The 16,046-nt window shown below is 41.9% G+C and overlaps 1 protein-coding gene across 2 annotated transcripts in view; it reads left to right on the forward strand.

The window, feature by feature from the left end:
* The window catches only part of SEMA5A (semaphorin 5A), a 307,625-nt gene that overhangs the window by 212,545 nt on the left and 79,034 nt on the right, over window positions 1–16,046 (forward strand). For both annotated transcript variants that reach the window (XM_088023722.1, XM_028122663.2), the window contains exon 11: window positions 9,104–9,221. In XM_088023722.1, coding sequence (XP_087879848.1) covers window positions 9,104–9,221 — 118 coding nt within the window. The remainder of the gene's footprint in view (window positions 1–9,103; window positions 9,222–16,046) is intronic.

Consider the following 16,046-nt stretch of genomic DNA (forward strand, 5'->3'; position numbering starts at 1 on the left):
CTAGATAAGCTTTTACTTGGTATGTGATTATAAGCAAACCACTCAGTATGTTACTGGAAGCACAAAGTCAGAGTACATACTGGGTCTAGCACATAAAAAGAATTTGGTAGAAGATGGTTCCTTTCCCTTCCTGCTTCAGTGGTATAGCCAGCTCATGTACATCCTGCTGAGTCGGCATTGCTGGTGAACGGGATTTCTTCCCTCCTTGCACACTCTGTTGAAGGCTGAGTTTCAAAATTTCTCTGTGTCCCAAATAGAATTATATAAAAATCAAACATAAGAAAAGAAAGAAGGAAGGAAGGAAGGAGAGAAAGAGAAAGGAGAAGAGAGAAAAGAGGAAAAAGTCAAATAGCTCTTGTGTATGTGCTTTGCCTTCTTTGCCAAGATACACTTCACGTTGCCTCTGGACCAATCAGTCTGGACCGGTCAAGAATTTGCTTTTCTGCCTTTAAACCACTTCACTTTATCTGAGAGGTACAGGACCAGACTCTGCTCCTTGTATTATATTATGTACCTGGTTTTGGTCTGTCTGGCAAATACATTTTCTGGCCGTTTGTGAGACTCTGCCCTGACCGCGTTCTGTCAAAAAGCCTCCATTCAGTTGGCGGGAGCATCTCTCAGTGGATATTCAGTAATTCCCTGTCCCAAGTCCCTCATTGTGTCATGTATTTATCCATCCAAGAGAGGCTGAGATTCAGGCAGCTGATGAAGGGAGATTGAACAGGACCAGGTGTGGGGAGAGCCAAGTGCTTACCCTCCTTGGTGCTGTCACCAGGTTGGGGAGGGGCACCAGCGAATCCAAATTCAAGGTGGATGCCACCCTTACCATAACTGCTCCGCTGACAGCCAGAATTCTTCCCTTGGGCTTGGCTGTGCTCTCAAAGGAGAATTCTCTGGCATTGGCATTTAAGCCTCATGACTCACTCATGGCTAAACTGTTAAGTTGGGTGAATTATAAGGAGTCAGAGTAATATAAATGTTTTCTTTGGACTTACTGTCCTCTAAAGTTTTGTGTCGGAGTTAAGATGTATTACTTGACCCCTTGTGCATTCTTCAAGTATAACTGACAACTCTTCATATTCTCCTGTGTTTTCTGATTCTGCCCATTAAACCCTTGTCTACTCATCCACAGAAGGGTTTCCCTTGAAGAAACATGAGTTGGGCAAAGAGTAATTGTGTCTTCATTTTTCTCTGATTGGCCAGGGAGGAGAGGAGACTGTGGACCTCCCATTACCTCTGTTTTATAGAGTAGAAAACATAGAATGCCAGAAGTGCAGGCTTTCTCCTGAATGAAGTGACCAGGGATTCTTTTCTTGGACACTTGGATGCAGCGTTTTCTGGTCCTCACTCACAGCAATCCCTTCAGCATCCCTGAGCTGTGAGGGGCTCATGTTGAGTCACTGATGTTCCCTGTGTCTTCTTTGTCCCAGTTTTGATCCCTGAGAACAAAACTGCCTTCCTTGGAGGGCTTCATCCTGGGGGCAGACTTGGCCTCTCCAGAAAGACAGTATGTTTGTTAAAAGACAAATTTCACGATGACTGAGATCCACCGGGAGGGTCAGATAAACAGCTCAGTGTTCTGTGTGTGACGAGTGTGGGAAGTGGGATTGGCTGTGTCATGTCGGAGACCAAAGCTGATGTCCCAAGTTGATCACAACTGCTAGATTCCAGAGAGCGCTTTTCTTTCGCTTACATCAAATACTCTCTACTCTTTTAACTATTTCTTTTTTACTATCAATTTTCCCAAAATGCTTCATAATATGTGTGTCAGTCTTGTTCAGTTTTAGAACAGATTTTTCAGGAAAATTTGAGTGATATACCCACCTAACAAGATTTTAATGAAAAAACACTCGCTTAGTATTACTGGCAATGCATATCAAATATTCTAATTGAATATTAAAAGCAAATTTAAATATAAAAATCCTCGTATTTGATCAGTGTCATTTAATGATAAGCCAATAGTGAATAGTTTTTAATGTATTAAAGGTAGCGACTGATTGCAATTCTAGATCACTCACTTCATCTACAAATCATTGCATGTAACATGAATTACTATTAAATGCCTTTAGCAAGTGATGCATAATGAGTATAAACATGTATTTTTACTAGTAATTATATCTTTGTTTACTTGGCATGTGTCCTAAATTTAAAAATGCCATTACAGGGGCGCCTGGGTGGCTCAGACGGTTAAGTGTCTGCCTTCGGCTCAGGTCATGATCCCAGGGTCCTGGGATCGAGCCCCGCATCAGGCTCCTTGCTCAGCGGGAAGCCTGCTTCTCCCTCTCCTTCTGCTGCTCCGCTTGCTTGTGCTCTCTCGCTTTCTCTGTCAAATAAATAAATAAAATCTTAAAAAAATGCCATTACATTATAGCTGGATCTCGGTTTTTCTTGGGAATCATAAATTAATCTTCTAGTAGATTTCACAACTTGATATGTGCTGTCCACCACCGCCAAATTTTTCTTGCCTAAGCACAACCCCAACATTGTATTCACATCAGTATGCTTTGTAGGAATCTTAAGGAAACCTCAGCCAGCCATGCTGCTCTGCTCATCATCCTGATCATGCCTCAGGCACATGACTCTCTCAGCCTTCCTGGGGCCTTCATGACCAGGGATGCTCCTCTCACTCAGGTAAACTCCAGCTTCATTCAGAAGCCAGCTTATATATGGCATCTTCCTTGGAACCCTTCTGGTCTACCTCTCTCTCCTCTGACTCCTGTCACACCATTGTCTGAGCTTCTCACCTAATAGTTAGCCCTCCTCATGTTGGCAGGCAACATTCATGCACATATTCTTCCTCCCTCACAAGACTGAAAGTTCATTCCTGGTCTTGGTATCTTCATGGCATCCTGCCAGGTAGTCCAAAACATCATTGTGAATCTATCCAAATGTGCGGGTTAAAATAATTTGCACCACTTAATAGAATGCACTGTGGTCTGTCACATCGCCTCCTTAAACAAAGAGCCCATGGCAGTTTTGTGGGAGCAGAAACTGAAGAAAATACACGTTTCAGGTGGATTGACCAACTAAAGGACGTGTGGATGTCTTACAACGCATTCCTCAAGCACCTACTGTCTCATTAGAATTTTTTCAGTCTTACTTCTTGTAAGACAGTGTTTTTAACGCAAATCTTAAAATAAAAGCAGATTCTGAAGTATAGAGTGACATTGGTCATTAGGAATAAGACATCTCAGATCATGTTGGGAATTAAGGCAAAGATCGTTCATGAACAGAAATCCGTCTGTCCCACTACTATCATGATGATAGTAGAAATATGTTAAGTAAATAGACACATAGTTTTTGCACAGTATTTTAAAGTTCACAGCACTTATTAGGAAACCCTAAATCTTGAACTGGGCTCCAGGGCTCTGCCCGTTCCTCTTCAAGCTTCCACCAGAGTCTGGCCGCCATTTATCTCATCCTTTAAACTCCCCAAGTTCCCTCCTACCGAAGTGCCTTCCCCATGTCCATCTTGCTGCCAAATGCTCTGTTTTTCCTAAGCCATGTCAAATGGATCACTTCTCTTTACCTCACTGATCCCGGTTTAAAGGCCTCTTGCTGGGTATTTCCTGACCCCAGACCCATCCATCCAAATAGGGTTTCCCTCTTTGGGTTATTCCTTTGGAAATGGTTGTTGCTATTGATCAGCGTTTATTTCCTTTGCTAAAGGGTAGATTCTGGGGGTACAGTGCCTGTGTCTGATTTGCTGTTCATGGCACCCCCACTGTTTTCAATTTAGTTCATGGCAGGTGCTCCTAAGGATGCCCCGAATGAATGAATCACTGAAAAACTTAAAATCCCATGTTTAATGAATGCATTTTCTTAATATGGCAAAAATTCTTAAGATCGAAAATCGGCTGATTTAATGACAATTAGTGTAACAGAAACAAGTCAGATAAAGTCATTGACACTTAGATAATCTAACATGCAAGGGGGTAGTATTCAGCAATTAGCTCCAGCTGTCTAGAAATACAGGGAAAAGTTTTTAATGAATATACCTCTTTTCCCTGTTACTCAAATTAGGAAATAGCATAACTGTAAACCTTAAAATTTAAAGGAAGCATTTAATTAAACATTAATATCACTGACCTGGAAAAGGGAACGTAGTTTATCCTTCTTCTAGAATTAAGGCCTGTCTCTAAATAGACATTTAGCTGTAAAGCATACTCTCAATAAATGTGTTTTTAAATTAAACTTTCATATTCTGACCAACATATTTTCTGAATTCAGATACTTTCAAATACCAAGGCAATAGATCAAATGAGAATAATCTAAGGTTATTAACAAAATGAGGAAAATTTTTTATTAAAAAGATTCATCATACAAGGAAAAACATTTTCAAAGTGCAATGAAGAAAAGCCTCTTTCACGATGGCCACATTAATAAGACATCTGTGATTTTCCACGTGGTCTCTTTAAAAGACCCACCTTCCCAGAGCAATGGTTTTTCTTAGAGTAAAGATAGGGCTCATCAGAATTTTGCCATGGCCTGAAATATTTTGACTGAGGAAAACATATTTATCTATAAATGGAATTTTTAATGAATGGGCATTTGTGCCTGTAGAGAAGTTTTAATAGTTTAAGGGATGAGTAGAATGTTAAGAATGTGCAAAGCCCTCAACATTATGGGAAGAAAGAGATGTTTTTACAAGCAGCTTTTCATTGAAAACAGCTTAAAATATCCTGTGTAACCCCGTGGCATTGTTTCAGTCCTGCAGGCAGATTTGCAAAGAGAAGCCAGGGGCAAAGTGAGGGGGCTGGTGGAATTTTCCTGTTTTTGGAATTTTAATTTTGTCTAATGGTCATGTTGCTTTAATAAGAAACATCAAAAGGAATTTAGGCCTTTTGAATCATTTTGTAAGTGTTGCTTTGTCCTGTTTGCTCACCCATGTGAAAATGGGATCATGCTCAGTGAGGACTCCTATGTGTGATATACGCTGTGGAATCAATATGGCCAGTTGGTTCAGTAAGCAGAAGGGTTCTTAGTTCTCACTGTGCCCAGATCTGTCTCCCAGCTGAGGGGTCCTCAGATTTCCAGAAACTTCCTACAAAACAACATCTGCACAGGGACGATTTGTTGACCCTGAGCTTAGTGACGATATGTGAAAATCTTATTTTGTAGATACAAAAACGCACACTTTTCCTGCCTTACACGGTCACTGGTTTATTTTCATCTTTCTTATGCCCTAAAAAAAAGTTATTAAATCAATTGTGTGTCTTAAAAATGATGAATTCTTACAATGGAGAAATGTGGAATATGCTTTATGTACTATAAGTACAGGTCAAATTCTACTCTATGGAACTGATCATTGAAGTGAATTTTTATTTAAAAGCAAGTTATGAAAAAAATTATATTCCCAAACCTCAAGAACTAGAGATTTTCAAAAGCTGATGCTCACACTCTTGTGTCGTAAACTTGTATTTAAAAAAGATGTTGTCGGAAATTGGTAGAAAAAGGTAAAAGAAACCGTGCACAGCTTCCTTGTTGTTGTTCCAGATCTGCTTATGTTGGTATGAGGATTGAGAAGTTTAGGTTAAAAAATATATATACGTGTTTGTTTGTTTGTTTGTTTGCTTGTTTGTTTTAATTCAACAAATGGAGGGAGGAAAGGAGAGTTGCTAGAAATACATTTCACATGGATCACAGACAGGGAGGCAAATGAAATGATACTATAAAAGGATCAGAAGGAATCCTGCATAAATGTTTTCATGATTTTTAAGTGTGGAAGCTCTTTCAAAATATGGCACAAAATTCAGATGCTGTGAAGGAAAAGATCAATAAACTGTACTGCGTAATAATTTAAAACATTGGGATCTCAGGAAAAGTATTTAATGACAAGTAGGAAAAGTATTGGAAACATTATTGACAGAGGGTTAATTTTCTAATACAGAAATTTTCACTTGCAGTGACTACATAAAAACAGTGAAGCCAGTGAATCAAAAAGAAGCAAAAAGCAGAAATTGGTTACAAACAGGAAATTTACAGGAACGGAAATACGGATAATCCATCAATGCGTGCGCATGCGCGCACACACGACACTAAATTTTCATCTCACAACTGAACAAATAGAACAGAGAACTAGAAGAGTGTTTTTATCTATCAGAAAGGGCGAAGTTAAAAAAAAAAAAAAAGTAGCATCCAGCATGAAATAGGGGAGGGGAGAAAGAGTTACCCTCCGAACTGTTGATTGGTACAAAATCATTAATACCTGTAACTTCTACCTCGTCAACACCATGTCAGCTTAACTAATGAATCATTGAACACTACGTCAAAAACCATGTACTATACGGTGGCTAACTGAACATAATAAAAAAAAAGAAGTTTGTCATGTAGAAAATACGTACAAAGGTGTGCATTACAGCCTTGCTTCTAAAGGATTTAAATAAATGTTGGTTTTTCTAGGTAACAGAATACTATACAGCCATATAAGGAATCAGGTAGAGCTATTTATACTGATAAGAAAAAAGTCACAGTATATTTTTATGTGTAAAAAACAAAACAGGAGGCTGTGTGTACAGTCCCTTTGCATGTGTTATATCTGACTGTACTTATGAAAAACAACAAAAATATATATGTATATACAGACACATCTGTGCGTGAATACTGTTTTGTGCAAAGAAAATATCCCCCAAACAAATGAAATTGTGAGTAGTACCTACTTCTGGGGAAGGAAAACATGTACTTTGTCTGTTGTAACTGTGTTGTTTGGTTTTTCACATGCAGTTATTATATGCCTAGTAAGGTAATTCAACAAGAGCCCCTTAGACTGGGGTGGCCCTAAAGCCTTGGTAGCTGACCTGAGCCGACCAAAACCAAAGCCAGAGTCACTGTGCTTGAATCTGGGAAAGTGAAACTTTGGAGGGACCAATCCCAGTCAACCAGGCTTTCCCAAATAAGGCCACCAGTTAAGCTGTAGCCAATCAAATAATTTCTTGGTTTGCTTCCAAGTCTTCTCTGTAAACTTCTCTCCCTTAGCTCCTGTTAGGGGAGCCTCCTAAGCACTTCAGATTTGGTGCTACCAGATTATTTGAAATTTTAATGTGCCTCAGTTTACCTTTAACATGTGCATGGTCACTTACCAACAAGTTCTAATGAGGCTATGGTGACAGGCAACTAACTATTCTATGCCCCTCTCCACCCAACCTAGTCCTGCTGAGAGAAGAGCCAGTTTTAACCATCTCTTTTTGAACTTCTTTGGGTGGTGAATTAATAATAATTCCATAGTAACAATAGATAATAATTTTATACCATTATTACTTGATTTATTGTCCTTAGAGCTATCTTCCTCTACTGTGGGCCTTCAAGTTCATCTTTCTCTGCTTGGGTTTCTGCATTTTAAAGTGACTAATTTATTTCATTTAAAATAAATGCAGGAGCTAATCGAGGGATTATATTTGTAAGGTTCTGTGAGGTTGGAATGAGCTGACAGAGGCCAGGTTCTTAGAACAGGGCTTGATATGTGGTAATCATATTTGATATGTTAATTAGGATTATTTTGTATCATTAATATTAACAATTTAATATTACTTATACTACCTCCTTGGCCCATGTTTGATAGTCAGGCTATGATTTCTAGACCTACTCTTGGTTAACTGGTAACCCTCTCCCAGTTTCTCCCAGCCTGAATGGGCCCCTTACCTCTAAGAAGACGTTAGCACTTTCATGCCGCACTAGCCTGCCTTTCTTCTCTCTCGTTTCCTACATGTCTGACCTCTTGGCCCCTTCGGAGAGAGAATTCTCAGGTGTCAATGCCCTGCTTGCCTGTGGGGTCATCTTTTGTAGAATTGTGGCTCAATCGCTGTCACTCCACCTATTTCCCTCCACCCTCGATCCCCTTCTCTTGTATTGATAACATAGGGGCCAAATCTTCATCTCATGATGCCCCTGTGGGGTATGAACTCTTTCATGGAGACAAAGCCAAAATAAAGTATCCGCCATCTGCAGTACTTCTGAAATCATGTATTGAATATTGCAGTTGGAGCTACATTAAGTTACTATTAAATTGAAATTATTAATTCATTTTTAAGCTACGGTACCCAAAAGGAAGACTTTCCTATTTTACTAAATTCAAACTAACCATGTTGAAGGGTTTGGGGTGTATCTGCTTGTCCTTGGGCCAATTTCTTAACTCTTGCGTGCCTCAGTTTTCTTATAAAGTAAAAATAATATTACCTCCCTCGTTAGAATTATGTGTCTAAATGATATAATAAGTTGGTATATTACAGTAGGTGTTCAGCAAATAACATGTTATTAAGGCGATGATGATGATAGTGGTGGTGGAGGTGATGGTGGTAATGATGGTGATGATGGTGATGGTGATGATGATGGTGGTCGTGGTGATGGTGGTGATAATGGTAGTGGTGGTGATGGTGGTAGAGATGGTGGTGGTTGTGGTGATGGTGGTGATAATGGTAGTGGTGGTGATGGTGATGGTGATGGTGGTAGAGATGGTGGTGATGTTGATGATGGTGGTGATGATGATGGTGATGGTGGTGATGATGGTGGTGGTGATGGTGATGATGGTGGTCGTGGTGATGGTGGTGATAATGGTAGGGGTGGTGATGGTGGAGGTGATGGTGATGGTGGTAGAGATGGTGGTGATGTCGATGGTGGTGATGTTGATGATGGTGGTAATGGTGACGATGGTGGTGGTGGTGATGGTGATGATGATGATAAAGTGAAAGTAATGTGTCTTATAAAAGTTGTCTGAAAGATAACAACAGGTTTTCAGCAAATACTACCTGTTGCTAAGGGGATGGACATGGTGGTGGTGTCGATGATAGTGATGATGATGGTGGTGGTGATAACATTTAGTGTTTTTGAGCATTCTGCTAGCTTTATTCATGACACCAAAAGGCTCATGTTGACACCGACAGTCCTTTAGTCATCTTAGGAAAAACAGAGATATTTCAACCAAAGTTAATTGATTTCATTAGATACTTACGGATGCATGCATACACTGTCCTCTAGTGTGCAGGCTAAAGCTTGGTTTCTCCTAACTAGTTCCCATGTCAATTCATCAGGGCCAGACTCGCCTAAGCTCGCATCTGTTGTAGCATGGGTAAGGCTGCCTCTCTGTTGACATTTGGGTGTGTGTTTGCAGTGCCTGCATTGGGGCCCAGGACCCTTACTGTGGCTGGGACATGGTGATGAAGAAATGCACGAGCCTGGAGGAGAGCCTGAGCATGATGCAGTGGGAGCAGAGCACCTCCACCTGTCCTGTAAGTGTACATGTTCTCCAGCCTCAGAAAGCACTGTCTGCGGGAACCCAGCTGTCCTAAATCCTAACCCATGTCCTGTTCGTGCATCTGGAACCTTCCTTGCAAACCCAGTTCTGTGCTCTTTCAACTCGTTCCGCGCTGAGCTTTCGCTGGAGCCACACAGAGTGTTGCCATAAGGTTTGTGTCTGCTTTGAAGAGACGCATCTTAAGAGAAAACACTGCTGATTTGCAAATGGGGTGTAATTTCTCTGTTTCATTCATGGGTTTTCTCTCCAGAGATTGGTGTGGACTCTTTTGCCTTTTTTAGCTTTAATAAAATAGTGACTTCCACACCCATCAATTTCCCATGGGAGCTATAATTCTAGAACTGAGAGAACTAGAGCTTTTAAAAGAATAAAATAAAGGACATTCCTACTGGGCTGCATGTGGGACGGTCTCCTGGATCCTGCTCAGGGTCACGGGAAGGCCTGGCAGAAAGAACACGACGGCCATTCCCACTGCGAACCCACAGAACGAAGACACTCACTTCCACTTGGAGCCGGTTCTCTGAATCTAGGAAAACAGTTTCCTTTGCCAGTTTTTTTGTTTGAGGCCCCACTTGTAGGAGCCAGCTTATTTTTTCCCTCTGTCTTTAGAACTCTTAATGCAGTGGACTCCAACTCTTTTTTCTGTCCCCAGACCATATGAGCAATAGCTGTGAACCTCCACGTATTTGAAAACTGATTGAGTCACTGTGCTGTCACGTAGGTGCTGATTTCTGTGACTTGGTGCTGGCTCACCTCTGCAGGGGAGAGGTGGGAAAGAAGCAGCACATTCTGTTACTCGAGATCCGCCCTCTCCCAGCGGAATGGCCCGCGCCATCGGGGCAGTCACTCTGGTTCCTATGAAGGAACCTGCTCTTTTCATTACCTAAACCACATGTTCATGAAGCCTACCCTTCCAATTTGTAAGGGGAACATCATGCAAGGTGACATGAGGAAGGCCAGGGTTAGTAAAACCAGCATCGTCTCCCAAAGGTGGGCACGAGATCGAAGCCTTTCACCGCAAGGGTATGAGATCACCGCATCCGGGCTCTGAGCAGAGCTTTACAATGGGGTTCGCTGCTGGTCCTCTGGGTTATGGAGCTTCAGCTCTCTGAGTTTAGAAGCAAGTTTTTCTTCAATGTTTCTTGAAATTGATTAGAAAAATGTCAGTGTTTGTGCCAAGTTCTTTCTCATTTCTGAAAATACTTTAAAAGCATGTTCACCTTAAATCTTTGCATCTAGGGAAAACATAAATGTAGCTCTAAATTACGAGCTACATGTACGTTCAAAGAAATCAGCACCATCTTCTCGTATATGTTTGACCTTGCATTTTTAATGTCAAAAAGGGCAGAAGAATATAATCACAGTTCTTCTTAAGCAGTAAGGCCCGTCTATGGCCTGTGGTTTTCTGAATATCTGAGACATCTGCTTGTAAGCTATCTACTTGTAAAAAGATAAACTGAGGCATATTAAAAATTTTAAGAGTTTATTTGAACAAAAATCAATTCCAATCAGGCAGCATCTAATCTAGCAGACGGAAAGGAGCTCTGAGGAGCTGCACAAAATCAAAGACTTTCATAGACAGGAGTAAGTGGGAACAAAGAAGTTTTAGTAGGCAAAAAAGCAGGTTGGTTATTGCAGTTACTCTCCTTAGCAGATGACAGGGGTCTATCAGGCGGATGACCTAACTAGTACTAATCAGGCATTTCCTGATTGGTTTAAGATTCCTTTTCTAGAAGAACCAAAACCGCAATTAAGTCAAGTCTCAGTTTGGTGACATGGGGCTTATTGGCATAAGAAACTCCATTTTGAGTCTGTAGGTTCTTGTTGTTGTTATCTAAGATCTATTTATTAGAGAGAGAGAGAGAGAGAGAGAGCAAGCATGAGTAGGGGGAGGGGCAGAGGAAGAGAATCTTCAAGCCGACTCCCTGCTGAGCTTGGAGCCTGATGCCCCTGGATCTCACATCCCATAAGATCATGACCTGAGCCGAAACCAAGAGTCAGACACTTAACCAGCTGAACCACCCAGCGCCCCTGCAGTTTTGTTTTTTAGCAATGATATTAATTGTATATCTTTTTCCAAAAATCTGTCTCTTAGAAAGAAATGAGCTCGATGAAAATTATTAGCATTATTGCAGAGCTGTCTTAGAAAGGTATTTTTAAAAGCTATTAAAATATAATTTTGCTTCCAAGTTATTTTTTCATTTTGACTAAAATAGAAGAAAGGTTTGATTTTATTGGCCAAATCTGCATTTCATCATTTCTGATATGCCATTGTTGTTTTATAAGGACAAAATACGCTGCCATAGATTGCAAGATGCAAACTGATTTCAGAGATGTATACTATATGTAAGTATACATACATGTACATACACATGTATAGTGAAAAATCTTACAATCAGTTAAATAATTTTCTTTACCTACATATCTTTATCCAAAGGAAATTAAGCTTTATAAGCTGAGGGATTTTTGAATGAGACCATAGCATCTTATCTCCAAGGTAAAAGTGAAAGTTTAGTAATGAAAGTGTAGATGCTACCATGTGGAGCTCAGTGGGAGTTAGGCAAACATGGGGTACAATGAGGGTAAAGCAGACTCTGTGGGAACCTACCAAGTAAGTGTTCATGAACTTCAGACAGGTGATGTAGCACAACCCAGTCCCCCAAAGTCAGTGCTGCAGTCGGAACCCAGGCAGATCCTCTGCTGCCTGGAGAGTTCCACTTGGTGTAGGACCCCTGGAAACCCTCCCGGGGACTTAGTGCCCAAGATGACCTATTTCCCACTAAAAGATTCCTGCTTTAAAATGTTTGTGGATTTCTATCATCCAGGAGACAGGGCAAGAGTTGAGTGATGTATAGATTAACATTCTGGTGGCTTATGTAATTTTAATTGAACACATTCTCGGTTTACGGGATATGAAGTGCTCGAGCAAGATCTGAATTTACAGATTCAACTTGCAATGTTGCTTTACAAGGATAGCATTGTCTTAAGAATCTCCCTGGGCTTTACTGAAGCCCGAATACCGTCCATATCCTTTGCAGGTACATGATTACCAGTGTACTATCTCATACAGTGGCTCCCTGTTCCAAAATACATCATGCAATAACTAGGAAAATACGTATACTTCATAAACACCTCGATGTCTTGCAATAACTGGCTCTTTCCCAGGACGCTGTGTAAGTAGCACCTTTGCAGTGAAAAGATACTGTAGCAATGATTGAGCCCAGAGCCCTCCATTTAGATAGCGGCACCATGGAGCACAGTCTAAAGGGTTTATAGAAGATTCTAAAACTACATTGGGAAAGAAATCAGGACTTAAATCCAGTGCTTCTGACATTATCCCCAATCTACAAGATAGTGACATTTCCAGCTGCCAACCTCTCCCCAGAGCAGTGACTGATGGGTGCACCCACCGATAGGTGACCCCATGGTCACCTTGCATATTATGCTCAGATAGCAAGTGAGACATTATTTCCAAATTTTGTACTGAAATCTATTCTAGAAGAAGGAAGAGGGAGCTGAGGTTAATTGTGTGTCTACACCATGTGCTGAGTGTTGTGTTAGGCCGTTTCAATGGATTATCTCATTTAATGTCATGATCACCCTGGGGATGGGCGTTAGTGCTCCCATTTTAAAGACTGCCCCTATTTGCCCATCCTGTCATAGCCCATAGCGCTCCCGCTTACTCCTCTTCAAAGGTGCTAGGTTTCCCTCGTGCAGTTCGCTCATGGAGAGAGATTTAGGGATATTTCACTGATATTATAACATGAGAGTCCTTTCCAAGGAGCACATCCAATATCCTGTTGTGTTACAATCACTGACCAAAAAGGACATGAACTTTGAAAATAAATGAAGATCTTTTGACTTCTGAAAAAACATCCCAGCAGAAGAAAGAAGCCTTTGATTTAACTATGAGGATAATAGTTGGAGTACAGAAGAACTTCAGGATGTACTCCAGGGATCTCTGTACCTATCGAATGCATCTACATCCTTGGTTACTTGGGAATTAATGAATTGAACATGAGTGAATCAAATGTCGGATTATACATAATGCTTGCTAACAAGAATTGCATCTTCCTTAGCTAGCACTTGGGAATCCATTATTTCCTAGGCAAAGGGAACTTTGCTATTATAACAATTGGGGATAAAATTGTACGGTGTTGGTTTCCAGGAGACACTCATCAGGGAAGGATCTATGAATCACATTACGGAATGAAGGGGCTGAGATCACAGGCTCTGAATTAGCTTGTTTAGACTGATTCTTGGGTCTTTCACAACCAGTGAGACTCTGAGTCAACTGAGCTTCATCTGAACCTCAGTTTGCCTATCTGTGAAACGGGATGCAGGTACCAAGAACATTGTGAACATTGCAGAGTTAAGACATCGAAATCACTCATCACAGTGCCTGGCATACACTAAACTTACCTATATGTGATATATGTCTTACTATGGCTTAATATATGATACCTAATAAAACAAAGCACATACCTCAAATAGAAAGCCACTTGGCAGAGACCTGGAGATAGCACAACTGGAGAGAATATATTCTAGATAGCTTTATTTCTGATTTCTAAGGAAAACTAACAACATATAAAAATACTTACTCATGTGGGAAAGGGGAGTAATAGAAACCTACCCCATTACTCACAGATCTGTTCCCTAGGCAGATTCTCAAACTCACATATTCAGCGTCAAAAGGAGGGTGTAGTTTAATGAGAGTTTGCCCACGTGCTTTTCTGCATGTTGCAAGTTCTTCTTGCTCTGAAAGTTAATGGAACTGACTGCAGTGGTCCTGGGTGGAAAATACTGCTCCTCAAAGTCTGCAGTTACCCCTCCCCTGGCCAAAACAGAAAGCCCCCGCTCTTACCCTGCAAATTGCAATCATGAAATACTTTTACTGACAAGTGCCCAGCACGGTTCCTTTTCTTTCCAGTGTTTTTATTGCAATAACTGTTCTATGCTTTTCTTTAAGATTTTATTTATTTATTTGAGAGAGAGAGAGAGTGAGAGAGAGCGGGAGGGTCAGAGGGAGAAGCAGACTCCTCACTGAGCAGGGAGCCCAATGCAGAGCTTGATCCCGGGATTCTGGGATCATGACCTGAGCTGAAGGTCGTGATCAGTTGGCTTAACCAACTGAGCCACCCAGGCACCCCTGTTCTACGTTTTTCTACCTCATTCCACAACAGTCTTTCATTTATCGTCACTTATTTCAGGTTCATCCTCTTTTTCTCTGTCTTACTAGCTCATCTTTTGCTCATCCAGACATTTGGACAGAGAACATGCATAGCATCTCTTTGCCTAGAGACTACTATCTTACACCAGTGCCCAAAGGTTGCAGGGGGAGGATGTCTAGTGCAGTGGGTTCTTTCTTTCCCTGTGCATTTTACTGAGATATCATGTCAGCACCACATGAGCTGAAGGCATACAGCATAGTGACATCACTTGCCTAAACTGTGAAATGATCACCACAGTAAGTTCAGCTAACCGCCATCATCTCATGTAGATACCCCCCCCAAAAGGTTTTTCTTTTCTTTGTGAAAAGAAGGATCTCCTCTCTTAGCAACTTTCAAAGATCCCATCCAGCAGTGTAAATGAACTCTAGCCCTCGTGTGGTCCGTGATATCCCCAAGACTTACTTATCTTAAGACTGGAAGTTTGTACCTTTTGACCCCCTTCCTCCAGTTTCTCTCCCCCACCCCCATGTCTGTCTCTCTGTCTACCTGCCTGCTTCTCTCTGTCACTTTTGGTGTTTCTACTTGTCTCTGTCCTGTATTGAGTTCTTTTCTAACCACCCTACTGATAAATTTCGCTTGCACGAAGTTTACTGGGCTGTGAGTTTGACTCATGACCGTGCGGTCTAAATGTGTTTCTCTCGTAAACTGTCCTCTTTCAGCAATCTGGATGATTTCTGTTTCCGTCCTCATTCATTTGTCATCATCAAAGTGTATTTCTCCTGGCCTCACAAATCTTCAGTTTCTGCACGGTCTGTGCTGTCAGGGGTTTCAGATTTCCTCAAAACCTCCTGTAGCTAAAGAGATCCTAACAGCCTCCATGCGCATTTCCTTCCTATGCTAGAGGAAAGAACAGATGCCACGGGGGTTTGAGAGAATCTTCTTTGCCCCAATCCTCTAACCTCTCGCCAGTCTGCCCTTTTTAAAGTTTCTGGTTAATATTGTGGGGATTTCGTAAACCTTCAAAAATCGCAGTAGCGCCCCCTCCCTACCTTACCCCTCACATCTTCACACAGAAGAGAGGCAGGGGGACCAGAGGTCTCACAGAGCCTCTCCTGCTAGTGCTCGGAGCTGGGCGGTCTCCATCCCCTCCCCATCCACTCTCTGCCCCACGGGCCTCACGTGCCCCACTTCCAGCTTGCCCCCCAGCCAGGATTCTCTGTTGTCTTGGGTTCAGACCGCAGGAGGCATGGGCGGGGAGCAGAGACACTGGGGTCTTTCTTCCCTGCCCTCCTCCAGCTTGGCTGCAGCTCGAGGAGGGGGGCTTCCTGTCCCTGTGACAGCCCTGTCAGGCCGCCCTTCCCCAGGCGCTGCCCCTCGCTCCGCTCCCATTACCTGTTCTCCGTCCCCAAAAGGCCTAAGATACTTACAGGTTTGGATTTAAAGGCATGTGGGGCTTTGTTGGCTTGAGTTCCGTGTTCAGTCACAGTGAAGGCAACGGCTGAGCCTTCCCTGCACAAGAGCCCTTTGGGCCAGCGACGAGAGCGGGTGGGGGATGGGTGTGGGAACCCCCCAAGGGACAAGGTCTTGGCTGCTCGCAGGACACTTTCATGGGAGGAGTTCGCTTGACC

Source organism: Eumetopias jubatus, unplaced genomic scaffold, assembly GCF_037043125.1.
Source record: "Eumetopias jubatus isolate StellerSeaLion01/CBP00866 unplaced genomic scaffold, mEumJub1_p1.0 scaffold_5, whole genome shotgun sequence".
NCBI classification, from domain to species: Eukaryota; Metazoa; Chordata; class Mammalia; order Carnivora; family Otariidae; genus Eumetopias; species Eumetopias jubatus.